General features: G+C 43.0%; 1 protein-coding gene across 3 annotated transcripts in view; it reads right to left on the bottom strand.

The window, feature by feature from the left end:
- Positions 1 to 23,644, bottom strand: part of LOC147887267 (enhancer of polycomb-like protein 1) — a 28,698-nt gene extending 5,054 nt beyond the window's left edge. For 2 of the 3 annotated variants that reach the window (XM_087394421.1, XM_087394423.1), the window contains exons 1-10: positions 22,788 to 23,644; positions 22,177 to 22,306; positions 21,877 to 21,979; positions 10,629 to 10,752; positions 10,260 to 10,325; positions 10,037 to 10,075; positions 9,839 to 9,919; positions 9,666 to 9,713; positions 9,339 to 9,389; positions 7,849 to 7,917 (exon numbers count right to left, since the gene is read on the bottom strand). In XM_087394421.1, the coding sequence (XP_087250547.1) occupies positions 7,849 to 7,917; positions 9,339 to 9,389; positions 9,666 to 9,713; positions 9,839 to 9,919; positions 10,037 to 10,075; positions 10,260 to 10,325; positions 10,629 to 10,752; positions 21,877 to 21,979; positions 22,177 to 22,306; positions 22,788 to 22,937 (861 nt within the window). In that variant the 5' untranslated portion in view covers positions 22,938 to 23,644. The remainder of the gene's footprint in view (positions 1 to 7,848; positions 7,918 to 9,338; positions 9,390 to 9,665; positions 9,714 to 9,838; positions 9,920 to 10,036; positions 10,076 to 10,259; positions 10,326 to 10,628; positions 10,753 to 21,876; positions 21,980 to 22,176; positions 22,307 to 22,787) is intronic. The other variant, XM_087394422.1, reaches the window with a different exon arrangement.
- Positions 23,645 to 27,658: the final 4,014 nt, after the last annotated feature.

Raw genomic sequence — 27,658 nt, 5'->3', positions numbered from 1 at the left:
AATCCCTCCCCAAACAGTGCTTCATTATTTGTCTCTTTGATATAGTCTCCATGTACAGGGAAAATATGACATAGTCCCCCCTTGTTTCACAGTTGCAATGTCCTCGCACTTGTCATGATGTCTAATGAGTTTTGCAAATCTATATGACATGGTAGTGTCATGTGGTAGGCCAAAAAAAAGTTTGCTGGCCCTTATAGGCAAAACTGTCCTAGCTGAGCTTAATTTTATGCTGGCATGTGCCTAGCTCATTAATTGGGTGACCTAATCCTACGTGCATTTGTAAAAGTTTAGACTTGACCACCTTTCTCTACATAGATCGCCTACTAGTTTTTGCATGTCTATGGGTCAACTAGCAAGGGGAAGGAGGCAACCGGAAGAGAAAATGGATAAATAGACCTAAAACAACAATTTCCTCAAAGCAAACAGTCTCATGTGTCTCTCAATGGTCACCACACATGTCTATCGTCCCAGTTTTTGGATAAAAAGAATGGTTCGTAAAAGTCAAGTTTGTTAGAATTATAGATATAATTCAGCAGTGACCAATGTAATTTAATAAGCTAGTTAGGGGCACTTTTCCCTCTTTAAGAGGTTTTTCCCCCTAACTGCAGTTAGTTCACTAACTATGGTTAGTGACTACTAAGGTTTTGTCACTAGGACAAAACCTTATCTCTCACTCTTTGAGTTGTACTCTTTACACTCTTCTATTGCAACTCAACTCTCAAGCTTTCAGCTCTCAAGCTCTCACTCTCTTGCTCTCTCTCTCTCTCCGCAATCCCTCACATTTGGTATCAGAGCAGGCTGATCCTGCTCCCTACTCCTTCCTTGTTGAGCTCTTGCCTCCAGCCCAAGCTCCTTGTGCCCGTACAGTTCGTGCACCTGCTGCTTCGTCCTACCGTCCGTACCAGCTCGAAGTTTGACCCGTATCTGCTCAAAGCAGTCAAACGACTGTCCGTACAATTCCGTACGACTGTACGGAATCCGTACCCTGTGCCACTCGCCTGTACCTGCCCGTACTCAGCCGTACCCACCGTACCTGCACATTCCATACCGATCGTACCTTCCGCATCATCATCCGTACGTTCGCCGTACATTTCGTACAGCCTTTGCGTATACGTCGTCCGTACCAACACGTACTTCTTCCGTACTGGATCTATGTTTCCGTACCGCACGTGTGGCCCCATACATTTGTAGTCCTCCGTACATCGCTGGATGCTGGTTGCCGTACAGTACGTACGGTTGTTCACAATCTTCCATACATTTCTGTACAAACTGCCGTATAGACAGACTGACAGTTCCGTACTATCTGTCCGTACAGTTTGCAGGTGATCTTAGGCAGACACATCTCGCAGACAGCCATTGTTTGGCTCAGTTTTTTGGAAGAATTTGGGGCATCCTGTTTGTTGCAGACATTGCAATCAATTTGTAGTTTCGGAGCTACACTTGGAGCAAACATTGCAGATTTGGTCTGAAATTTGGGGCTTTCTGCTGAAATTGCAAAATTTGGGGCTTTCGGAGCTTATGCCCCTCTCTGGTTGCAATTTCAAGCTCGAAATTTGGGGCTTTTGATTCTGCAATACAATTTCTTGAAGAAATTTGGGGATTTTGTGATTACACTGCAATTTTGCAGTAAAATTTGGGGCTTTTGCAGACAGAGGGTAATTCTTGCAACATTTGGGGCTTTTGATCAATTTGCCCCTTTCTGGTTGCAATTTCGGGCCTATTTTGGGGCTTTTGTGTTGGGAGAGCAATTTCTGGAGATTTCACTTCATACTGCCTTTCTTGAAGTGTTATGCAGCACTTTTGGCAGATTCTGGAAAGTTTTTGATGCTTGGACAGATTTCTGACAGTGCAAGTACAGAAATCTGAGTTGCATTTACAGCCAGTACTTGGCTGTGTTTTTTGGGAGTTGTGCATTTTTCATTCCCAGTAAGGGAATTCAGTTTTGTATCTGCTTAAATCTCTTTCTCAGATATGGCCCAGCAAAATCACAATGACTTCTAGTTCGGTGGTCTTTCACAGGAAGACAAGTTGGATGGTACCAACTACTCCCTTTGGAGCTTTATGGTACGCAGCATTCTGATTTCTCGCAATTTATGGGATTATGTGAATGGGGGTGAGATCCGACCAGCAGGTATGGCACCTAATACCCCTCCTCAGCAAGGAGGTGGAAGAGGTCGTGCATAGGGTACAGCTACAGATTAAGTTGTTGGTGCAGCTATAGCCACTACTCCAGAGCAGAAGAGATGGGATTCACGGGATGCCTTAGCTTTGTCATGCATCTCTCTTTCAGTGAAAAGATTTATCATTCCGCATATCCAGTCGTGTAAGACCTCGAAGGCAGCGTGGGATATTTTAGAAAGCATGTATGCAGCCCGGAATGATGCAAAATTATCTTTCTTGAAAAGAGAGTTAAGTAATACACATTTGGAAGAGGGTGACTCCATGTCAATCCACCTCACAAAGCCACAGGATCTCACAGAGCAATTATTAAACATAGATGAGATTATTCCTGATTCAGAGATGATTACTACCACTCTGAATTCTCTTCCTGAGTCTTATCTCAGCTTTCATACGTCGCTGAACTTATCATTGAGGGGGGGTGCAAACAAGCTATGCTCTCAAAGTTTAAATCCAAAACAAAGGGACATGCAAAGACATCAGTAAATCAGCCTTCCAATGGGTCAGGACAGCCTTCACAAAAGGCTAAAAATTATGCAAGTAAGCCCAAGAGAAGGGTTTTTGTCACTACTGCAAAAAGCCAGGTCATCACATTGCAGAATGCAAGAAAAGGCTTGCAAAAGATAAGAAAAACAGCTCCGGTATGTCTGTTTCAGATTCAGCTCCTCATGCATCTGACAGTGGGGATGCTGCAGCCAACTTTGTTGGACAGGATTATGCCTTTTTATCTTGCATTTCAGATTCTAGGCTGGCTGCTCCAGATGCTCGGGATAGTACAGCCACTTGTAATGATGATACATATGCATTTTTGACTTGCAGTTATGACTCTTCTACGGATGCATCTGCTTTCAGTGTCAATAAAACACTGAACACTTGGTATTTTGACAGCGGTGCATCCAAGCACATCACTTCTAGGAAGTGTCTTTTTACTTCCTTGCATCCACCTCCCGTTGGTAAGAAAGTCACTTGTGCCAATAACTCATCATATTCAATACGTGGCACAGGAGATGTTGAGCTTACTGCAATTGATGGCTCAATTTTCAGACTTTCAGATGTCTTATATGTGCCTGGTATCACCAAAATCTTCTTTCAGTGTCCACTCTTAACAGAGCTGGATTTCAGGTCATCTTTGAGGATGACAAATGTGCTGTCCGAGACAGGGAAGATGATTATGCCTTAAGATTATCGGGTACTCTGCTGCGTGGGCTTTTTCAGCTTGATCTTTTTGAGAAAAGAGCAGCCCATGCTCTTGCAGTTTCTACCCCTACTGCTGCCATGCAAAATGCAGAATTATAACATGCCCGATATGGCCACATGCATTACAACAGCTTGATGACACTTCAAAAGCATTCTATGGTTGATGCATTGCCACCTCTTGAGATACCTCCTCCACATGCCTGTGAAGGGTGCATTTTAGGCAAGATGCATAGATTCCCCTTCAAAAAGGATGGTTCAGTTAAAGCTGTCCGCAAATTACAGCTTATAAACAGTGATGTATGTGGTCCCATGAGGACTCCATCATTGGGTGGTCATCTCTACTTTGTTACCTTTATTGATGATTACTCCAATTTCACTTGGGTCTTTGGGCTGAAGCGCAAATCAGAAGTGTTCATGGTGTTTAAACACTTTTCAGCCATGGCTGAAAATGAAACCGGACTCAAGATACAGACATTGCGCACAGATAGAGATGGGGAATACTTGTCTGCAGATTTTGATGCTTTTCTGAAAGGCAAGGGTATTGTGCATCAGCTCACAGTCAAGCTGACCCCTCAGCAAAATGGCAAAGCTGAGAGGAAAAATAGAACTCTCATGGAGATGGACAGATGTATGCTGAAAAGCAAACACATGCCTCACAAATTCTGACTTGAGGGTCTGATGTGTGCCAATTACATTTTGAATCGGGCTCCCACTAAGGCTTTAAAAACAAAAACTCCCTATGAGGTCTGGAATGGGAGAAAGCCTTCAGTGGATCATTTCCGAGTCTTTGGATGCCTTGCTTATGCTCATGTGCCAGTTGAATTTAGGCACAAGTTGTCAAATAAAGCCATTAAGTGCATATTTGTTGGGTACAGTGCAGAAGGCAAGGGGTACCGTCTCTACAATTCTGCTACACGCAAGATCATAGTCAGTAGAGATGTGATATTTGCAGAAAATTCAGCTCACACTCAGGCTGAATTTCAAATGCCTTCTTCTTCAGAGGATGTCTTTGAGGGGTTACTACCCATTGCCTTGGGTTCCCCTGCTGATATTTCTGATGCAAATCAGAATTTACAGCCACCTCCCGATGCTTTAGTTCCGCCACAGGATGTCTTGCCACCTCCACAGGCAGTGGAATAGGTGGTGCAGCAAGAAATTGCAGACATACATGCAGCAAAAACAGTCCCAAACTGGCTGTTGCAGACTCTCAGGGAGAGTAAAATTGATGCTCCCGTTACCTGGCAGGACTCACAGTGCAACAAGGCACATGGAAGGTGCTAATTCAGTGGAATCAGCATATGCAGGTACTCTTCTTGATGAGGAGAAGCTTGCCACATTCGAAGAGGCAAAGGACAATGTGCATTGGATGAATGCCATGCACGATGAGTTGCAGTCCATTGAAAAAAATCAGACTTGGGATGTTGTAGACTTGCCACCAGGTAAACATGCCATTAGCACACGATGGGTTTTCAAGGTCAAACGGAAGCCAGATGGCTCCATTGACAGATACAAGGCAAGGCTGGTTGCTAAAGGCTATGCTCAGAAAAAGGGCATAGATTATGAGGAGACATTCGCTCCTACATCCCGGATGACCACCATCCGATCAGTTATTGCAATGGCTGCACATTTTGAGTGGCATGTTCATCAGTTGGACATAAAAACAGCCTTCTTAAATGGAGACTTGCTGGAAGAGGTGTATGTCAAACAACCTCCAGGCTTTGAAATTACAGCAAATGCACTTCAAGTATGCAAGCTAAACAAAGCTTTATATGGGCTGAAACAGGCCCCTCGTGCATGGTATGCCAAGATTCATGCCTTTTTGACCAGCAAGGGGCTGCACAATAGTCCTTCTGAGGGCACCCTCTACATCAAGATGGATGGGGGGGAAATTTTAGTCATCTTTCTTTATGTCGATGACTTACTGCTCACAGGGTCCAATGAAGACAAAATTGCAGATTTCAAAGCTGATTTGCAGACCAACTTTGACATGTCAAATTTGGGGCTGCTTCACTTTTATTTGGGGATCCAGTTCTCTCATGAGACACGTGGCACTGTTATGTCTCAGTCCAAGTATGTGCAGAAACTCTTGGATAGATTTAACATGCATGATTGTAAGCCCATAGCCACTCCCATGGAGCCGGGGCTGAAACTCACAATGCATGATGCAGGAGAATTAGTTGATGCCACACTTTACAGTCAGGCTGTTGGATGCCTCATATATCTCTGCAACACTAGACCTGATATTCAATTTGCAGTATCTCAGGTGAGCAGGTACATGCACAGCCCAAAAACTATGCATTGACAGGCAGTTAAGCGCATCTTCCGTTATTTGCAGGGCACGAAGTCTTTTGGCTTGCTATTTCCCAGGGGGGGTGACTTGCAGATGCATGCCTACAGTGATTCAGATTGGGCTGGTGATTATGACACTAGGCAGTCCACTAGTGGCAATTGTTTCTTTTTGGGTAAATCTTGCATTTCCAGGCTAAGCAAGAAACAATCTACAGTGGCTACCTCATCATGTGAAGCTGAGTACAGGGCAGCTTTCACAGCAACAGTTGAATGTGTCTGGCTGCGATGTCTATTTGCTGATCTTCATCTGTCTTTGGAGGGTCCTTCTCCAATTCTCACTGATAGTCAGAGTGCCATTGCAGTGGCAAAGAATCCAGTGTTTCATGCTCGCACGAAGCACATTGAGGTTCACTATCACTACGTCAAAGAGAAGTTGCATGCAGGAGAGATCAGTATGATCTTTGTGTCCACACATGACAACGTTGCAGATATTTTGACCAAAGCACTACCACGTGAAAAGTTTGAGGCATTTCGCAGTGCCCTAAACTTATATCCATTTGGTGATTAATCGGCCTTGTACATGACATTGGCACTGCAGGGGGGTGTTAGAATTATAGATATAATTCAGCAGTGACCAATGTAATTTAATAAGCTAGTTAGGGGCACTTTTCCCTCTTTAAGAGGTTTTTCCCCCTAACCGCAGTTAGTTCACTAACTATGGTTAGTGACTACTAAGGTTTTGTCACTAGGACAAAACCTTATCTCTCACTCTTTGAGTTGTACTCTTTACACTCTTCTATTGCAACTCAGCTCTCAAGCTCTCACTCTCTTGCTCTCTCTCTCTCCGCAATCCCTCACAAAGTTAACCATGCCACCATACCTACTTTTTGCGAGTCTCCAAACTTAAACAGTCATCAATCTACCTCACATTACCATATGTTTATTCTAAGGAATTCTCGGCTATACATCCTACGAATAGTTGTTCACATGTACAACCCAGGTAAAATCAACTACAAGGAGGAGGGCTATGAAATTGAATCCCCCCTGCATTGCCCCCCCTCTTTTTGTCCCATTGCTTGGGCATAGCTGCCTGTAGCAGACCTTTTAAAGAAGTACAGGCTGCTCCTAGCTGCCCCCCCGGCAGCTTGTACTAAGTGCACGTCCATCCAGAGGCTTAATGATTGCCTCACCTACCCCTGTGGCAGCCCACTTAAGCAGCACAAGTTGCTTCTGGCTTCCCATAGCAGCTTGTATCAATTACATGTCCATCTAGAGGCAGCACAGTTACTCCCAACATCTGCAATTCAGTGGTAGGCAGCCCTAGAGAAACAAACAAGTTTTGAGGCATGAAGTGATAGCTGCAAATTTCATTAGATCGTGAACTTACAAGAAGAAACTCTCCTTTATGGCGATGCGCTGTTCTCCAAGCTTTTGGCTGCGGAAAGCCAAGGTAGCAAGCTTTTCTTGGCAGGGCTTACCTAATTGGGCTGACAAGCTGCTTGTATGTCGTATTCCCCACTAGCAAAGCTAATTCTATCAAATGCATAAGGAGGCCACGAGCTATTAAGGTCACAACTAGCTAATTGAGGTCACTGCCAGCTGCAGCACCCTCTTGCCTGCTAGAATATGTCACCACATAGTGTTCAACACGGGAACATGTGCTTGCTTAATAGAAAAGGTGATGATGCCAAGGGCACCATGCCTTGGGGTAGCATCATGCATAGGAAGAGACATCCTTGCTTCCTCAATTGTTTGTCTTAGTCTTTGTATATGCTTGCTTTTGATCTATGTATATGTGTACAGTCACCTCTCACCAATGATTTTTTTTAATGGAGACCAGCTTGTAGCTTCGAGAACACAAAGCTGAATTAGCTTTCAAACAATAACACAATATTGACATAGCATGGGTCATGCATCCATGACTCAATGTAGATGATTGGAAATTTAAAACTGGACAAGTTTGGAAAGTAAACAAAGAACTTCCTTTACGCTACAAAATGCTGTTCGAAATTCTGTGTGGCAACATGTAGACGAGCTAAGCATAGAACTTTTCTCGATGAATGATTTGAATGGGAAGAAGAGGGTTCTTTCTTTTGGTGGGAATAGGGGAACAAGAAGTTTGTTCAAGATTTAAAGGTTATATGAACAGACAGACTGCACAACATTCATGTGATCTGAGCGAACCTTGCATGTTATCTGGACTCTTTGCAAATTTGCCTCACAATCCACAAATTCCCGCTTCTTCTCCTCTCTCTGATAGCCAATGTAGCAAGAAATAAGAGGAGTCACCAAAACAATTCACGTTTTAATATTTTAAATCAATTAAGAACCACAAAAAAAAATCCATAGAACCAGATACAAATGATTGTGAGCAATCTAGCTCTTTCAAAATGCACATCTTGATTAATCCAGGAATGTGCCCATAAGTCATCCTCTAACAACAAAACAAATCGTGCTGTCTTGATCTTATTATAGTCATTCATGAGCTTGAAATCTATAAACTTCATCATGCACCATAGGGACTAGCTATTACAAGATACCCACCAACATCATCAGCAACCACAGTAACTGTAGACCATAGTATCAACATATGCTCTCACACATATAGATATTTCCACACATCCATATACACTCATATGAGGATCCATTCATACAAAACTCTTTGTACTATATTTCTATCAATACTTGGAGGTGAAGGGCAGACTCTGTCACGATGAAGGCAAAGCACTAAAGAGAAGAATAATAAAAAACACAGTTAGCACAATAAGCATACAGCCAGATTCCTAGCTTACACAACTGCTAAAAATGAGAAACGATATTACACATGATTGTTGACAATACTTTTGAGCAAAACCCTCAGCAGTAATCCATACTCCATGCTGTTTATATTCCCTATTACTCAAATCTGAAGTGAAACCATACAATCCACACAACTTGCCTTTTTTTAATAAAACAGAAAAGGCTTTACTTTGCAGCATTTGAAAGCACAGATGGAAGACTTTTGGTTAGAAATTTCCAGAATATTGTAATCAAGCTCTGATATTGAATATGTGTTAAAGGTCATAAAATTATGGCATCTCCATAAGAATGCAGCAGAAATGCAGTCAGATGGATATACTATCATTGAAGGATAGCCCATAAGCATGACATAGATGCAGAATAAAAAGCCTCATTTGGTGCTTGGAATCAAGGCATCGGACAACAGATCAATACAAACAGCCTCAACCAACAGGCTGCAAAAGGAAAAAGGAAAAAGAGTAAATAGGACACACCTAGATTAATCCGGGAACAAGCCCAAATTCACCATATAAGAAATAGGATCATGGAGAAGAGAATGCACATGGTAAGAAGGTCCTTTTTTCTAAGAAACATGGAAAGGGAAAAGGGTAATGTGGGTGAGTCAGGGAGAAGGAAAAGGAGGTGAGGAAAGAGAGAGAGAGAGAGAGAGAGAGAGAGGTCACTGTTCTCTCATCCAAGACTTCTGCTTATGAGTTGCTAATTTGGAAACATCACACATCATGTCAGCACTACAAAGGAGTGTAACAGCATACAATCTAAAGTAATTTGTAGCGAAGCTCCAGCAAAATAAGTCAACAGCAGTCATCATCATTGGTCTACCATGACTCCATCAAGAACAAATTAAAAATACTCTCTCAGATATATAATGATGATACCTTCTGTAAAATCTGTAGCAGGGCCCTGGCTTGCTCCAAATTGCGGCGAACCTGGCAAAGAAGCGTTTAAATTAGTGTGTTTTACAACAATCTGCATACCAAAACAAAAGCACACCATATAAGCAATTCAAAGCCCTGGAAGCAAAATGCCCATCAAATAAGAGGAATGCTCAGTCAATAGGGAATAAAACAATCAATGAACAAACATTCATCCAGATTCCACTATGGAACGTTTAATGTTTCCCTTTGAGTGGAAGGCTGAATTAGCCAGCCTGTTTCAAATTAAGAGAAGACTAAGAACGGCTTTTCATCAACTTAGAACCTTACTTGGCGCAACTTCTCAAAGGACTGCACATCATTTTCACGTCTCTGCATCTGTTAAGGCAGAAAAGACCACAGAAAGACTTTGAATTATGAAGAAACAATGCTTGACTTTTGCAGCTCCAGCCTGACAGAGATATATTGAGATGCTAGAAAGACTAATGTTAGTCATTTCTCACCCTTCGAGTGTGAGGCCGGTGCATCTTTTCCCTTGGCCTGAAGACATTAAAGGGGTTTGTATCGTTCACCGGTGGGGGTGGCTGCAATTTCAAGGATAAGACCAAAAAGTCACACTTTGAAGTAGGTGGCAACTTGACCATCATTAATCCCATCACCCAACTCCAACAATGACAACCGAGCGTCAGAGAAACCTTTACCTGTAGGCGACGAAGGATAGGCTTTTGCCATTGCTCTCTCTGACAACAAGGGGAAAAAAATTAATTCTAGAATCTTCAATATACCAGAAAGTCACAATAACCAGCTCCAATAAAAGCGATGCTCGAGATACTCCAAATTGGATTTGCAAAAGACTCCACTGTAAACCTTTATAATTGCCTTGGCCTTTATAAGAACCATCTATCACACATGGGAAATACTTACCTTCTCCTTCCAGTAGTCATAAACAGCTGACAACACTGCAGGTCTGGGAGTTTGAGCTCGAAGCACCTATGCCCACACAGTCAATTACTTAATATGTGTATATATGAGCAATTATAGCAAGCTGAGCATGATCTGCTAGACTCATGTTTAGACTGTATTTACCACTCACTGATCCTGTAAAGGCCAATACTCCAACTTTTACCAAAAAACATACATACCAACTTGAACTAATTTCAGACACAATATACAATCATACCGACTATAACTGATGGTAGGCATGTTGTATTTAGGTGTCTTTCAAAAAAACATTTACATCAGTGATTCACATGATAGACAGGGAGAAGAATCATGCCAAAGAGCAACCCTGACCTCAATTGCTGCCTCTTGCTGAAGAAAGATGTGCACAGGTACCCCAAGAATTGTGGGCAGTCCTCCAGCCCGTTCGCGAGCTTTGTGATCAAGAAGCTCCATCTTATATAGCATCCACTCAAAACTGTAAACATATGCACGCAAAAACAAAGAAAAAAAGAGGCTTACTCCTGAAAGCTAAGGATCAACCCATATTTTACTCCAGCCACCCATCCCACATACTTACATCAGCAAAATGCAGAATAATGCAAATCTTTAGAATATTGAGCATCCACAACTAAGAACACTCAGTGTGACAATAAAAAGTATCATGAATCCTTCACGTTACACAGGACAAGTCCAACACAAGCTTTAATGACTTCCTCAGTAAATTCAAAGAAGTAGATGAAATATGTGAATCTCACTTAAGTGAGAAATTTCTGGTATCCAGGATTCGTAAAGAATATAGACTCAGTACATTGAGTCACCCTTAAGCTGAAGGTCTAGGATCCTCACCTGAACATAGGCACACAACAATAAGCCACAAGGTCCCATACCATCGCTGAGGTTTCCTCATTGTTTCCTGGCTCTACAAGCTACACCAAGGATTTGGATAGTCAAATGATACGAGATATGCCTCTTACATGGCTTTGGCTGTATTTAGCAAGCCTTAAAAATAGCCCTAGATATGCCCTTAGATCCATGTCCTAACAATTGGATTATGAAGTCTATCTAACATCCATCCTTCCTAAACCACGTATTGCATAAGATACAAGCGAACTATTGTTAGTGAGGAAAGTAGCAATATTCCCCTCCGTTACTAAGAATGTGTGCATTCACAAATAAAGGTAGAGAATTGTTTCCTAAGCTATCTACGCTTTCCCTTCCCAAGAAAATCCATCATCCTCTGACCTCCCTTTCCATCGGATCAATAATCATAACGGATACGATTCCTCAATTGTCTAGTACATTGATTTAGAATCATCTCCCAAACCAATGAACATACATAGTCAAATCTTTCAGCTAGACCAGCTCCTCCTCCATCAAGCTTTCTTTCAACACTGCTGAATTTTGACACTTTTTGAAAGCTCCAACTTGTAAGCCACATCATGTATCCTCTATACAGCCAACAACACTTCGACAATAACTTAGTAGTTTTAAGTTTGAAGAGCCTTACAACCCTTGAAAATCCTCAAATACACCACTTTCCTTCCTCTCGACTTCAAAGCCTACCATAGAATCTAGTGCTAGCCTAAGCACTTCGGATACTATCCTTATGGCTCGTTACAACACTTACTGCATATTCTGCAAGAAATGAACAGCCCTTTTACATTGATAATCTTAAGACTAACAACTATGGGTGGTCTCGTGTGATATGCAAACATATCTCATAAAGGGTTTGAACCAATTGATTTCCAAACATAGTCATAAAGGGTTTAAACCGTGGCAGCCTTATAATGCAACCTTGCTTGGACACCCCCCACAAGGGACATAACAATACTCAAATAATATATGCACCAAATGTCATCTATCTTCACTAGTTTTAAACAATATTCTAGTCTTGCGTTCTTTACACCTAGGTCCAATAGTTTAGCCTTTTCAGTATTCCCAAATGCAAGATGGGCTACCAGCTTGGACCCCTTGCCAAACCTTACTAAAATGCATATCCATCTACGAAAGCCCCTTGAGAGGAAGATGCTTACTCAATAAGATTTCCATGGAAGAAATATTGTTCACTTTTGAAACCTTGCAATGAGGGCATCCGCAACCCTACTAGAGATGTCTTTGCTACCGAGTATCTCAAAGTTACACTCCTATGTAAATTCCATCCCCCTAGCTTTTTAAATTCTAAGATCAATTTAAGAGGGGTGTGTGTGTGTGTGTGTGGATTTGGTTAAGTTCAATAGGATTTCATCTCACAGACCATGCATGCTTTGGGTTTTGGCACAAAAATGCAGCATATTATTTACTAGTTGTACAATGATAGTAAAGCTATGATATTTCTGAAAATTGGACTCTCCGTTGTTCGGTTCACCAAGGACCTCCACTTAGTGTGCTGTTGTATGCCAAAGCCACGCATGCAATGCTGCAATACATGGATCATCTTGTGCCTACATACATATTGCATGGATTGGAAATTCAAGCATATGCTGATGATTCTTTTTTTACTCCGAAGAATACTGAACAGTGGATCTTTCTTCCCTCATGCATGCTCTATCATTATATGGCCTGGCTGTTGGTATACATATGAATTTTCAGAAGTCTGATTTGCATTCTAAAGACAGGCATAGTCTTTTATGGCCGGGTGAAATTGTTTTGCCTACTCAATTAGTTCGCCATCTTGGTTCCCCTTTGGGCTGGATGATTACTCGTCGCCAACAAACAGACTGGGTACTTGCAAAATTGAAGAAAAAGCTTGAATATTGAAAATTAGCAACTTGGTCGTTGGATGTTCGCTTAAAAATAGTTCAATCTATTTTGGTGGCATACATTTAGTTTTACCTGCCTTTGATCATGTTTAGTAAAGGAGATCTTACATACTTTATGTCAGCCATTATGGAAACTTTTTGGAGATCTACACAAGGCTGGAAAAGTTTGATGGAAAAGTTTGAGATTGCTTTCTATGCAACATCTCTGTTCGCCAAAAATGCATAGGGGTTTAATTATTCTCAACATTCACGTGAACATTCTTGCTCATAAGGGGAAGCTAATGCTGCAATTTATCCAAGGAGATCAACCGTAAGCTGCAATGATGTGTTATTTTCTTTGCAAATTGACACCTTTGCTTTTGGTTATTGTCAACCAACTCAATGGGATTTTCTTCTTGGCTGTATTGATGGCAAGATCAAAGGCTATCCTTTGGTCTCCAAAATGTTATTTGATTGGAAGCATATCCTTTCACATTTGGAATGGCATGGCCGTGACTCCTTGCAAGCTGAAAGTTTGCATTGGTCGAAAGCCTTTGACCCTCCTTTGGCTTTGCAGGAACCAAGGCGTTCCTACTTTATTAGTTTCAAAGGGATCTACTCTGTGGATGATGTGATTCATGCTGATGGTACCATGATATCTTTTCCTTTGGCTACGAGACAATATGGCTTAGGCATGCATTACCGTCCCCTGTGGCAAAAGATTGCTCTAATGCTTCAGCCTTTTCTGCCAAGTCCCACCACTTGAGCTTCATGATAGGCTTGATGATTGGACTCTTCATTCCACCCGTCCCTTGAGGCTATCTCACATTACGGTATCTTCCTTGTATAAAGTTTTGTTGCCCCGGCCCCCCACCTTGGGCTTCAGCTAAGGCAAATCGACTCCAGCGCATGAAACACCCAGCAAAGTGGTGGCAGAAGAAATTACGGCAGCTTTGGACTTCCAAAGTTCCTCTTCGACAACAGATTTTCTTGTGGTGGGTGATGCTAAGGGTTCTTCCATCTGGACAACTCTTGGCACGAAGACATATTGCTCCAGTTGTTTGTCACATATGTATGACTCTAGGGGATTCTGTGCATTATCTCGTTTGGCATTGTCCACACACTTGTAATTTCTTGGGATTTCTTGGGACTTCTTCGGCGGCGTTTGAGAGCTAGAATTCATGCGGCTACTTGCGGGAAGCATTTCTAGCTTTTTGGGACTCACCCATGCAAACAGGGGTTCGACTTTTCTTCACTTGAGTTCGTTACTGAGCACTCTAGACTCTATGGAAAGATAGAAATCATAGAGTGTTTGGTGATCCTACTTTTTCTACTCTCTCTTTTTTTAGACGCTCCCTGCAGCAATCTTTTTTGATTGTCTACAAACCGATTACATAGACTATGCTATATATTTCACATAGTGAGATCTTCAGCTGATGTACTGTTGAGCTCCCCATTCACGGGGCGCCACTATGTAATATAAAGGGTCAAAAATTCCTAACCAAAAAAATGTGTGCGTGCGTGCGTGCATGCATGTGTGTGTGTATGTGTGTGTGGAAAGGCTACCTGCTAGCTATTGGAAAGGTCACCTCCCCATCTGTAAGCCCCCACATGAGGTCAGAGAGAAAAAGGAGCGTACCTAGACACACCAAAGTAGCTGCAACACATGGCGTCAAGACCATGGCAGATGGCGATGCATACATTGCATGGATCTGGCCTGGAAGAGGCAGATCTGGAGCAGCACAAGATGGCGGGTATCCCGGGGTACAGGCGCCTACATGGCGAGCTATCTGGCGAGGCATGTGGATAGGCACATGGCCTGCAACATACCCTAAAGAGGGCGCATAAATATGGCAGGACAGATCAGCAAACAGGTCGGCCAACAGTAGGGCTGGTTGGAGCTGGTTGAGCCAACCAACCAGGCCTTGGTTAGGCTTAGGCTGGTCAAGAGGGCTGGATCCCTGCCTGGAGCAAAGGCTGCAAAGGGCCTAGAAAAGACCCTTATATAGGGCCCTGGTTGGGCTGGTAGGGGCAGCCAACCAGGTCGGTTTTTTAGGGCAGAGAAAGTCAGCCAGAAAGGGGTCTGCCAGTCGGCTATTTTGAGGGCCCTTGGGACCTATAAAAGAAGAGGCCCTGGGCCTCACAATTCATCCAACCATTCAGCAAGAGCAGGAGCAGACAGGAGCAGCTAGAAGCCACTCCCTTGGGGGTGAAGGAGAGTGGAAGGTGTGCTGCAGACTGAGGACCTTGGCTGTCTTCTAGGGCAGCAAAGTGTTGCGATCTGGACAGAAAGTCTACAGATGCTCGAGGTGGAGCACGGGCTCGAATCTAGAGATAGCCGGCAGATAGTATAAGTACCTTGTCAAAAGATCAGAGAACCACACCATTGGTGGGACTCTGGATCTATCTCTTTTGTATTGTGTCCATAGCTTTGGACAGATATATATATCATTATGGTGGTTTCTATATCTGGCTGGTTCATTGTCTATTGATGAGTCTGCACATCTAAGTGATGTGTATTAAGTAAAGGACTTTGGGATTCCACTCCCCACACCACACTGTGTAACCTCTTGGAGCTTCTGGGCTATTCTATCAGTCTTCCGCTGTGCGTACCCTCTGTTGGTTGATTTCTAACATGGTATCAGAGCCCAAGTAGGAGGCTCACAAGTGTGGGAGCCTGAAAGCAGGGACCTTGCAGAAGGACGACCTTGATTCAGAAGCTCCTCGGAATCGACTTCCACGACTGGAGGACAGTGCCCTTGCGAGAAGAAGGGTGACTCTGGTTCAGTCAGCTGCGTAAGGAGTTCTGGTCTACGAAAGAATGAGATTGACTGACTTTGCTGCGTGGTTTAGCCGCAGAGATGTCGGTTTCAAAAGCCTCTTCAGCCCCTGCTCTCCCTTCCTCCTCCCCCAGATTTCTTTGTTTCACCATCCCTGACTTTGGAGAGTCTGGGAAACTAGATGGGACAAATTACCTGATCTGGAAGGTGAAGATCCGGAGTCATTTAGCTCAAAAACTGTGGAAACTCACAACGGGAGTGGAGGCGAAGCCAGAGGATATGGTGGACAAACAAGGGAAGATACTCATGCCAATAGATGGAGAGCAGCTCGAAGCTTGGGAAGACAGAGATACCCATGCCCTGGCATTGATCATAGGGACTACAGCGGACTTTGTGCTTCCTCACATCCAGATGACTCACACGTCAAAATAGGCGTGGACCATTCTCAAGGATCTGTACGAGACAGATAACACATCCCGGATCTTGCTTCTTCAGCATCAGCTCAAAACCTAGATATGGATGAGGGAGATTCGGTACATGACCACTTGATGAAGGTCAAGGTGGTGAGGGATCAACTGACATCAATTGGTCAGAAGGTGGACTCGTGCCATTTGAGGAGGCTACCTCGAAGTTTCAAAAGCTTTGTTACGACTGTGACAATAGGACAGAGGACCAAACCTCTGGCTTTTGAGGAGTTAGGTCACTTACTGCTACAAGAAGAAGCTAGGGAGAAGCTCTACAACAACGAGAAAGACAACAAGGGGTTGCTGGCAAAGGATTACGTTGGCAAAGGGAAGGGCAAGCCTAACGGTGGCAAGTCGAAGAAGGATGACTCTAATGACGAGGACACTTCCAAGACGAAGCAAAAGAAGAAGTGCTTCTACTGTGACACGCCAGGTCATTTTGAGAAGAATTACAGAAAGAAGAAGGCCGATCAAAAAAACAAGAGGAAGGAGTCCGACTCAGATTCAGAGGGTGACACAAAAGCCAAAGCTAATGTGGTAATCGAAGAGTTGTTCTTGGTGACATCTCCGAGTGTTACTAAGGTCAAATATGCCGACCTAGAAACCACAGTGATGATGTCTGACATTGAGATGTGGGTCGACGAGGAGTCAAAAACCTTTGTGAAGGTGAAGGACAGCATGGAGTGCTTGGTATCTTCCAGGTGTGTGGTTGTTGATACTAACACGCGGGTGGATTCCATGGGGTTTCATGTTCAAATGGTTGCTGTACTTCAGAAGGGAAGAGTACATAATTACACAGGCTATTGGTATGTGCCTCGATGAGGTGCACAATTTGCTTTCAGAGCAAGCACACAGGCAGTACGACGATCTGGTATGTACTTTATGTTCTTAATTTGAGCCTTTATAGCATGCTATGGACAGACTCTACTCTTCATTTGTATCAGGTAATGTGAGATTTGAGCCTTTATAGCATGCTATGGAGAGACTCTGCTCTTCATTTGTATCAGGTAATGCAAAGACAGAAGGGGGAAGTGTGGGTGCTTCTTCAAATATCGATTGCTGGAAGGTGATGGACAAGGTGTACTGAAGCTAGAAGAGTACCTGCTTGAGAGCTCCGTGAGAGTTTATGGTCCAGGTTATCTGGAGATCTTCTTTTGTTCTGGACCTTGCCAAAGGAAGGAAGGGTTGAAACGAACCCTCAGAGCATGGTGCCTAGAAGACACCAGATTGTTCACTCATTATGAGAGGGACAACTGGAAGATCATGGCGGCTCGATTGCTCGAGTTCGAGGGCGGAAACGTGACTGAAGGTTGTGGTGCCAGGAGGTGCTACCAGAGATGGACCTGTGTACTAGGACGATGTGCGTAGGCGAAACCAGACCTGGTGGAGCAAGAGCCACTAGATGAAAAACCACGAAAAGATTTCCACATTGAAATGTTCCAGAGGACTACGACCAAGGAGTTATTGGAGCATCGTCATCGACGTGTTGGCATTGGGACGAGATGTGTTGTTAGAGGGGGTGTTGGAAAGGTCACCTCCCCATCTGTAAGCCCCCATATGAGGAGAGCATGGGGGAGGTGGACCCGGGTCCTGAGGGATGGCCGCATGGGCAGCAAGATGGTTGCCATGGGGCCAGAGATCAGAGAAAAAAAGGAACGTACCTAGACACACCAAAGTGGCTGCAACACATGGCGTCAAGACCATGGCAGATGGCGATGCATACATTGCATGGATCTGGCCTGGAAGAGGCAGAACTGGAGCAGCACAAGATGGCGGGGTATCCCGGGGTACAGGCACCTACATGGCGAGCTATCTGGCGAGGCGTGTGGATAGGCACATGGCCTGCAACATACCTCAAAGAGGGTGCATAAATATGGCAGGACAGATCAGCAAACAGGTCCGCCAACAGTAGGGCTGTTGGAGCTGGTTGAGCCAGCCAACCAGGCCTTGGTTAGGCTTAGGCTGGTCAAGAGGGCTGGATCCCTGCCTGGAGCAAAGGCTGCAAAGGGCCTAGAAAAGACCCTTATATAGGGCCCTGGTTGGGCTGGTAGGGGCAGCCAACCAGGTCGGTTTTTTAGGGCAGAGAAAGTCGGCCAGAAAGGGGTCTGCCAGTCGGGTATTTTCAGAGCCCTTGGGGCCTATAACAGGAGAGGCCCTGGGCCTCACAATTCATCCAACCATTCAGCAAGAGCAGGAGCAGACAGGAGCAGCCAGAAGCCACTTCCTTCGTGATTTGTGATTCCACTCCCCACACCACACTGTGTGAGCCAGAAGCCAGATGTGTATTAAGTAAAGGAGTTTGTGATTCCACTCCCCATTTGTGATTCCACTCCCCACACCACATTGTGTGAGCTCCTGGGCTATTCTATCAGTCTTCCGCTGTGTGTACCCTCTGTTGGTCAATTTCTAACACTAGCTATCTATCTAACAAAAGGGAAACAACACGGGTTGCCAAAACCCTAACAGACAGTATGCAGCCCACGTGGCAGTCAAGCAGGCTGCCAAGTATCTACAGGAGCAAAACCATGCAGGGCTGCCATGTTAGCCTGCAACAGCTCCAAGCAGTAAAACCAGGATGAGTATCCATTGTACAGCACCATGCCTGCCACATTCAGCTGAAAGGTCACATGGACAGCCATGTATGCTGCCATGTCAGTACCTGGGACATTTGGACAGCCATGCAGGGCTGGCACATCACAGTGCGCATGCAGCAGACCCAGTCGGCAGTAGATCCAGCACTGCTGACATCAATAACAGCCACTGGGCTGTCATGTCTTAACATCAAAAACATCAGCAGTCCGCCGACATCAGTCCTAATCGGCCATCTACAGACACAGTCAGGTGGCAGCAAACTCACCCTTAGATACCAGGTACACAAGCCGATTCAGCCTCTTTATTGAAGATAGACAAGATGTATGCGGCCCCCTTTAGCGAGGGATATTATAGTTGTATTCTTTGACCTCATGGTGATTGCCGAGCCACAAGCAATAAAGTAGTAGGTAGCTAACTCAAGTCTTCTGCTGTGTATTACTATATGTGTGAGTGCGTATGGATCTTACGCATGCATATAATGTTTCTGTATAGAGTCAGCATTCACGCTTCTGCAACCATCAGACAGCATAGGCAGGCTAATGAGAAAGATTTATACTAAGTAGTTAGCATAACTCAAGCCTTCAGCCATGTACAAGTCTATGTGTGTGATTATGGAGCACATTCGGTTTTTCTCTCTTTGCAGCTAGCATTACACTCAGTAATTAGCATGGGCAAGCTATTAAGAGAAAGATGTAGAGTTCATGCCCATTACATAAATCTATGGCATGCTAGAGCTATGTTTTGGAGGCAGGTATATGGAAAATCCTCTAGAAATACGTCTTGATAATCACACTTAATAAGTCGTAGTGATGGTTCCTTAGAAGTGACATTATATAAGCAACACTTATACAATTCAGTGTTCATCATATAGAATTTAGAATTACACATTCCATTAGTGGTTAAAAACACAAATTCCTTCATGGAGCGAACAATAACATATCACACTGGAACTTTATACAGAAGGTTTGTGAAGGTTCTTAATATTTTATGTTTCAAGTTTAACAAAATTTGTTTAAGTTCTATGCAAATGAAGATGAGGATGGGCGTTCAAAGAAAATGTTGTGCTACAAGTAGAGGCCTCTTGCATAACAAGGCTGCTTGGACATTTTAAATTGGATTTATTCAACTGATGAGACCCACTAAGGCAACTATTAATAAATGAGAAACTGAGGTGCCTGTTCAATCATAGTTCAAGCCAAATGTAATGACTTTTTAACAACGTACAACATCATAGGATCAGCTTCCAAGCTAGAAGTACATGTTTCCAAATGAGTGCAACAACCAGAAAGTATATTGGAATTAAGCTAGTGTTCTCTGAAATTCTAAATTTTTTCATCCTCTTCTTAAGCATTGATAGTCTCATGGCTTCATTGTTAAGAAAGTAACATGCATAGAAACTTGAATGTCTAACGTTATGGCTTGATTGTCAAGAGAGCAATACGCAAAGAAATTTTAATCGCTAACATTATATTATTTCATCAATTGTGCTCACATTTCCTTTATGTAAAAGATGTGTCTAAGGAATCCAAGCTTAGAAAGCAATTAAAACTTACTGAAAGCTAGTCCTGGAAGTAAGCCAAGATTATTAGAATACTAAGCATAATCAAAACGAGAGTGCTATATGGTCTACATTGTATGAAACCCAATGTGAAATGGAAACAGCTAAGCAAAGACGGGTTACGACTTGGCTTGGAGCAAGTATAGGCAACATAGCATCTTGCAAGAAGCCTCAAGGCTGCATTAATAGAAGCTGAGTTTTATTTTTCTTGAACAATGCTACCCTCGGTATTAGAGGAACAAAGTAAGACTGGTGGAACTATTGATAATATTATCTTCATAGTGAGATCACGTCCAACATATACACTTATGACTAGAATATATCCAATCTCACAAATTAAAATGTTTATAAGGAAAGAGAAAAAGAGACCAAGATGAAGAGAGCTTGTAAGCGACATTAAAAAAGATTGAGAGTAAATGTAGCAAAGCTACACTTATGTTTCTATTAGTACCAAAGCACAAGCTTCGATCTAGGTTCCGAAAATTTCGGAATCTCTTGGGTAAACCCAGTGCTTACTAAGCTTTAAAATCCCAATCCAACAAAAACTTCAATAGCAAAAAGGAACATAACAAAAGCAGAAAAGAAAAAGAAATGTGTGTGTGTGTGTGTGTGTGTGTGTGTGAGAGAGAGAGAGAGTTAAGTTAATCATCAACAATAAATATACATAAGAAAACAAAAGAAACACCAATTCAAACACAAGGAAACAATTATTATCATTATTTTCTTAATTATTATTTATCTTAAATTTAAAGATAATAATAAATAATAAAATAAGGAACTAAAGAAAATGGACTTTGAAGCTCCCCATTTAGGATTTTGATTCTACATTCAAAGATCCTAAAGCCGAAACTCCAACATGTAATGATTACAACATAGGATAGAGATTATGGAGAAGGTACATGTGCCAATGAGCTAGCTAAGAAGGACTGCGAGATCTCCAAATAGATATTGCCTTCATGAGGTAGCAAAAGTTGTATATAGAAATTCTAGCACATCTAAAATCAAAAACCGTTACATTTATGAAAACATGAAACAAATTCCAAATGCCAATCAACAATTTCTAAAACTGCAAATAGTTTGAAGTCATGATAACACATGATCTTGTTAATTTTAAAATTTAAAGAAGATCTTACACAGGGCCCAAGGGTCAAAAGAAGAGCTTAGGGACCATAGGGCTGATGCTCAAGCCATTCTTCCCCTAAGGCATGATCATCCACAATAAGTTGTCATAATAAAAAGTTTAATTCCCATCAAGGATACATTTTCAATGTAGGTGACGAAACACCCACAAGAGAATATGGAAATAAATATCATGAAATCATCGGGAGGTGTGAATCTTGACTCATGGTTGTAGATAAAGAATGGGAGCCACTGGCAAGATCATCTAGGTCAATCAGCTCTTGAAATCTTCCGTAAGCCTCACATGGCATAGACAACACATAACCTGCTTTCATCATGAAAAAGTACCTTTCAGTAGACAAAATTTTCCTCTCCTTGTTGAACTCTTGCAACCAGTCTTCATCTTCATCATCCAAATCATACTCGACATATTCTGTAGCTTCACTCCTTGCTGCACAGATATCGGAGAGCAAATAAAGTCATTCATATTGTACCCATCCAATTGCCAAAACAGGAGCACCCCAAATAGTTTCAATCAATCACTATATTCTAGCACATGCATGCTTCAAGTTCTAGATTTGCCAAAAAGTAATGTCTCTGTTCCAGTCTCTTTTTGATAGAGTTTTAGGTCAGCCTTCGAAAGCGTACATCCCCGACCGCGCACATAAGTTGAAGGCTGAATAAAAGTGGGTGTATAGTCTCTCTCGTATGAGTCCACAACAACAAACTGAGGCGTTGGAATCTCTGTGGCTTTTCGCTTTGTTGCCGTAGCCTGCACCTGCACAAATTTAGGTGAAACTGATATCAGCCCAGAGATATAATCCAGAATGTTCCTCCAGGAACTTGTGCTTGGGAGGCGTTTGGAAGGTGCCCAGAGGGAAACATAACGTGGAAGAAAGAGAACGGCCCCTCATCACTTTTTCCCTCCCTTTTTTGTATTTTTAAGAAGGTGGGATGGGAGGTTTTAAAAAATGAGACTAAACTGCACGATAAGATCATGCAATCGAGTAAATATGTTCCAAATTTGTGTGCTCAGTCAGCATCCTAGTTAATCCAGTAAAACATATGTTATTGGCATAATTTAAGTCAGCATCCTTGCTTGTAAACCACACGCAGTTATCCAGCCAAACATATGTTATTGGCATAATGGAAGGTCAGGGCGCCAGAGCCAAAAACATGTTCATCACACAGGAAACAAATCGATGTATATTCGATCCTAAACGAGCAGTAGAAAGCATAGGGTTTAAGCGAGGCTTTACCGGCTCATTGTCGAAATTCCCCACCGTATGGCCATGAAGAAAAGTACGAGATGCAGCTGAGGCTTCATCACTATCCAAATCCTTCACAGACTTTACTATGGGAAGCTTTTTGTTGATGTCTAGCGGCCGGGGCCTGAATGGCCTACTCATGTCCTCTCATCACCCTACAGAAACCCTCCTCAACAGGGCTCATCCCAGACCAGCACTGTCTATGGAATCCCAAGTTCGATTCACAACGAGCCCACATTGAAAAGGTTCCGCCTGGTCCTCATTTGATTGCTGAAATTTGAAAAATGACACAAAATCATGAAAGCTGCTTCCCACTCCGTCCACACGATCTTATACGTCGTATTTGAAAATTACGTTCGCTGTTCCAGCTCTATTGCCCGCATAACCATTGCGGGTAGAATTCTCAATTACGCCATAAATTAAAGGCATGGCCATCTTCTGGCAAGAGCGAAGAAGGGTTTTATTAGTTCACTGCGTGCTCCGTTTTACGGCCCATTTCGTAGTTTACACAATTGAATTCATTCTGGATACTGATTCGCCGAAGTGCGTAGGCTACCAAACTCGTCCCAGGATTGAAGGTAGCCAGACTTCTCCTTGGAATGGGCAGCTGAAGCTACTGTTAGGAGGAGACGAACGAATTCCCGGTCGATTTGTACAGACAACTCTGTGCCCTAAATTGAAATTCTCTGCGTTGGGCAACAAGTGGAATGAATGATTGACCTTGGGATGTGCACGACGCTGCAGCGACGACTACCACGAGCAAATTCGAATGCTTTTCGAAATCCGGGCGAGCAAGGGACAGCAACAGAGCTGGAGGAAAAACCCTAATTTGAACAGAGCTCCAAATCGAACAGAGGGGGGGGGGACTAAAACCCTAAAAAAGCGAAATTACTAGCAATTTCGGGGGAGGAGGGAGCAGATCGAAGGGCAGGGGGGAGGAAGGGAGGGAAGAAAGGGGGAGGGGTGCCGGGGGGGGGGGGTACGGGGAGATCTCTACGGGGGGGGGGGGTAGCGAGGGAGGGGGGCAAATAGCATATGAGCGTGTAGGGAATGGAGAGGAGAGCAAGGATCCGGGGCGAGAAAGGGGAAGGGTGGAAAGGGGGAGGAGAAAGAGGCTATGGAAGAGTGCGAAATCTGCAGAGGGCGGGGGGTTTAGAGCAGCAGCAGCAGCAGCAGCAGGAAAAACACAGTCAAAGCTTGCATGCAAGCATGGAGAGAGAGAGAGAGAGAGAGCGTACATACATACGGTCCCCACCGTATCTCCCCCCCCCCTACAGCCTCTTCTCGCATACGGAGTTTGAAAAACAAACGGTTACTTTCAATCGTATCCTCGTACTTTGACTGTATTATTGTCATCGTATGCAACCAAAGAGGGTTCCTCCCCCCCCCCCCCCCCCCCCCCAATGCTTATTGCGCTCTCACTTAGAGAGACCTTCTGTCACAGCCTGCAAAATACAGCATCAGTTTTTGCCGAGAACGCTCCGACCAGGTGTCTATGCGCGTTCACGCCCCAGGGGCTTTTACCTTGGTTACCCCTTATGGGGGCCTTATTGGCACTTTCAATTTCAGTACAACACTGACACACACACCCCAAAAAAAAAGGGGTGGCGTTGTTGGCGCAGCACAACCCCCCCCCCAAAAAAAAGCATGTGGATTACACACAAAGCGGACAATGTAACACTAACAAGTCCTTCATTATTGCAATCATGTGAAAATTCCTACATGGCCTAGGCTAAGGGACTTTGGCACGAGTCGAATCTCGTTCTCAAAGTTTGGGCAGGCGATGGGTAGTGCTTGCCCATGGAAGACACACAAGGAGACACCCCTTCCCTCACTTGGGCGAGCGGCAGTGTGCAAACACCCTCAGAGTCAATTTGTTGGCAACAAACAATGTTGCACAAATGACAACTTAGAGGCCTCATACTTAAACAAGTAGTATAGACCATCGGCCCTTTGAATCTCCAATCATAAAGGAATAATCAAGCAAAATCCCATGGGACTTTGCTATCAGGCTCGACAACTAGAAATCAATGAAGACCAAACCTTTGCATTTGTCTCCCTTGAGTCTCTCTTCTCTTCCCCAAAAAAACTTCAAGGAAATGTGGCCCTTAGAGTTGGAATTGAATGTGCAATAAGTGCAGACATGGCTTGCCTCTAAGCTTTAAGGGATCTGAAACCTTTATTACATAGGTTCCCTCCACTTTTTCAAGCGATTATCTGTGCTCAATATAACGTTAATACAGCATGCATGGGTATGAAAAGAGTTTACTTCCAAACGTGAACAGAGTCTCAACCACCCTATTCTTTTAAGTTGTTTTTTGGCCTACCCCTTAGGGTAGGACTTAGCATGGCATGAGATTGCAAGGGAAATCTATTTTTAGAATTTTTATCCATTTTCTACATAATTTTGATGCAAATTTTCAAAAAAAAAGAGTTTGCCTTGTATGTACAACATTATTTTTTGTTATGAAACCAATCATGTGGCATTTCATTTACTTCTGCATTGCCAGTCTCCAGGTAGCTCCACCATCCTCTAACCAAGTCCATCCTACCACCATCACAACATCACCAACTCCTACATTCAATCATCTTCTCTTAGAGCTTGGCCAGACTTTTGGAGTTAGACCTTGCTCCAGACTACCCTACCCTTCGTTTATTGTGTCCCAAATCCATGTTTATCCACCCAACCATGCCAATTATTAGTGGAAAGAGAGGAGGAGAAAACCATTACACAATGTCCCATTGGCCTGTAGATGATGCCCTTCAGGCATCAGAACTCAAGAGTCCTATTGGGTTGGCCTGCGTGAGCTTCGAATCAATGAATAGTGAAGGAACCCACGTGCACAACGAGGTATTCTTCATTTCTTTCGCTTCATTCCAATACCCATTTCTTTCAAGCAGGCCTTTTGAATATCATTCACCTTGCTTTTTGAATTCATCAAGCCTTTCAACATTCTCAATATGCTTCATTATTTTCTAGTTTTTGAATTCATAAACTAGGTATTCCTCATCCTCTACCAAATATAGGCTTTCTATAAAGCCGTTTTATATGTGCTCAAAACAATTTCCCTTTGATATGATAAATTTGACATGAGAATGTTCCAACACTAGCACATAAATAAAATGTTGCTCCCCACAATGATGCTTGTGACACAAGTGTGCTTGCTTGATCAAATTGTTAACTTTTATCCATTTCAAGCTTGATAAGGTCAATTAGAATCAAGATTGTAGATGTTAAATAAATGTAATATAACCCAGAATATCTAGTGTATCCAATGCTCTATACATTGGTTGAATCTATGAGACTGTAGTTTTCCATCATGGGGGGACAGAAATCCCAATTATTCTTTAGTTATCTGGCAAAGACTTCAACCCAAGCAAATGCCATCTTTTACCCTATTAAATGTTCAAAGTCTGTCAAAATATGCTCAATAGCACCTTATTATTGATAAATCCTACTTTGTGGGGGATAAATGAAGTCTTATTATTGGTAAGTCCTCCTTTGTGATGTTAAATGAGTCTGATTGCCCTTGCTAAGGAACTATGGGGATATGGTTGGTGTTTTGGGTCTAAGATGGGCCTTATGTGTAGTTGATCAAGTTGATTGGCTATAATGTAGTTAGTGTTTGTTAAGTTGGATTAGTTGTTAATGGGCATTAAAGGTTGACTTTCTTTGAACTACTCTTCCTTTCATAATGGTTTTGCTACCTTGTTATTTATTAGTGATGTTAAAATGAGTGTGCCACAATTTAATGAACAGGGATGAGCTCTTTTAAATTTTAAAGTTTTGAAAAATACCACAAAAAAGTATTATGTAAGAGACATCCTTGTGGAAGATGGCATCCCCTTGATACATAGTTTGAAATTTCAAGGACCCCACCTTGGACAAGCATTGAGCTGCCTTGCATTAAAGTAGGGAAATAGTATTGTTGCCACCTTATTGTTTAGGATCTTCCTTAATAAGAAGCTCAACTTCCCGACTGAAGAGTGTTTCTAAGTTTCCTTGAATTTGTCCTGACACAAGGCAATACCTCTTCTCACTTGCCACTTCCTATTAAGGAGTGCGATCTGCGATTCTTGTCGGGAGAGGTTCTTGTAAATGGCTTTTGTAGGAATACGATTGAGTTTGATCTTGCCTGGACTCCATTGGTTTTAACGCCTATCCATGGCCTTGATGCAATTGGTAGGCCAATTGTACGGGATCCGGATCCGAGCCAAGACTGCAACAAGCACGTCTAACTCACCCTAATCCTAAAAGTATAATATAAAACATGTAAATATATAAAACTCTCTCTTTCCTCTGAACTTTCTCTCTCTCTCTCTCTCTCTCTCTCTCTATCTATCTATCTCTCGACTCCTAATTCTCTTTGTAGCCATAGTCAAGACACCTCATTCTCTCTCTTAATCTCTCTCTCTCTCTCTGACAACTCTTATGTCTTTCCCTCTCTGTCCTCATCCCACTCATTCTCTCTCTTAGTTTATCTCAAGTCTCTCTTTCTCTCCCTCCCATGGCGGCTAGGATTTATCATTCTCTCTCTTCATCTCTCTCTCTCTCCCTAGGATTCTTAATTATTTCTCTCTCTCTCCTCTCTCTCTAGAGATCTATTATTCTCTCTCTCTCTCTCCTCTTCTCTCTCTCTCCCTCTCTCTCCTCTTGGCTGCTAGGATTTGTCATTCTTTCCCTCTCTATGTCTCTCTCTCTCTCTCTGAATTCTCTCTCTTAATCTCTCCCTGCCTTCCTCCCTCCCTCCCTCCCTCTCTCCCTTTCTCTCTCTCCTCTGTCCCTCTTCTCACTCTTAATCTCTCTTTCTCTCCCTCCCCTCTTCTCTCTCATTTCTCATTCTCTCTCTCTCTCTCTCCCT

Source organism: Dipteris shenzhenensis, chromosome 23, assembly GCF_047967505.1.
Source record: "Dipteris shenzhenensis isolate YYH24624 ecotype China chromosome 23, Dip_SZ_1.0, whole genome shotgun sequence".
In the NCBI taxonomy this organism is placed as follows: Eukaryota; Viridiplantae; Streptophyta; class Polypodiopsida; order Gleicheniales; family Dipteridaceae; genus Dipteris; species Dipteris shenzhenensis.
This window is presented reverse-complemented; position numbering and strand designations above follow the sequence as displayed.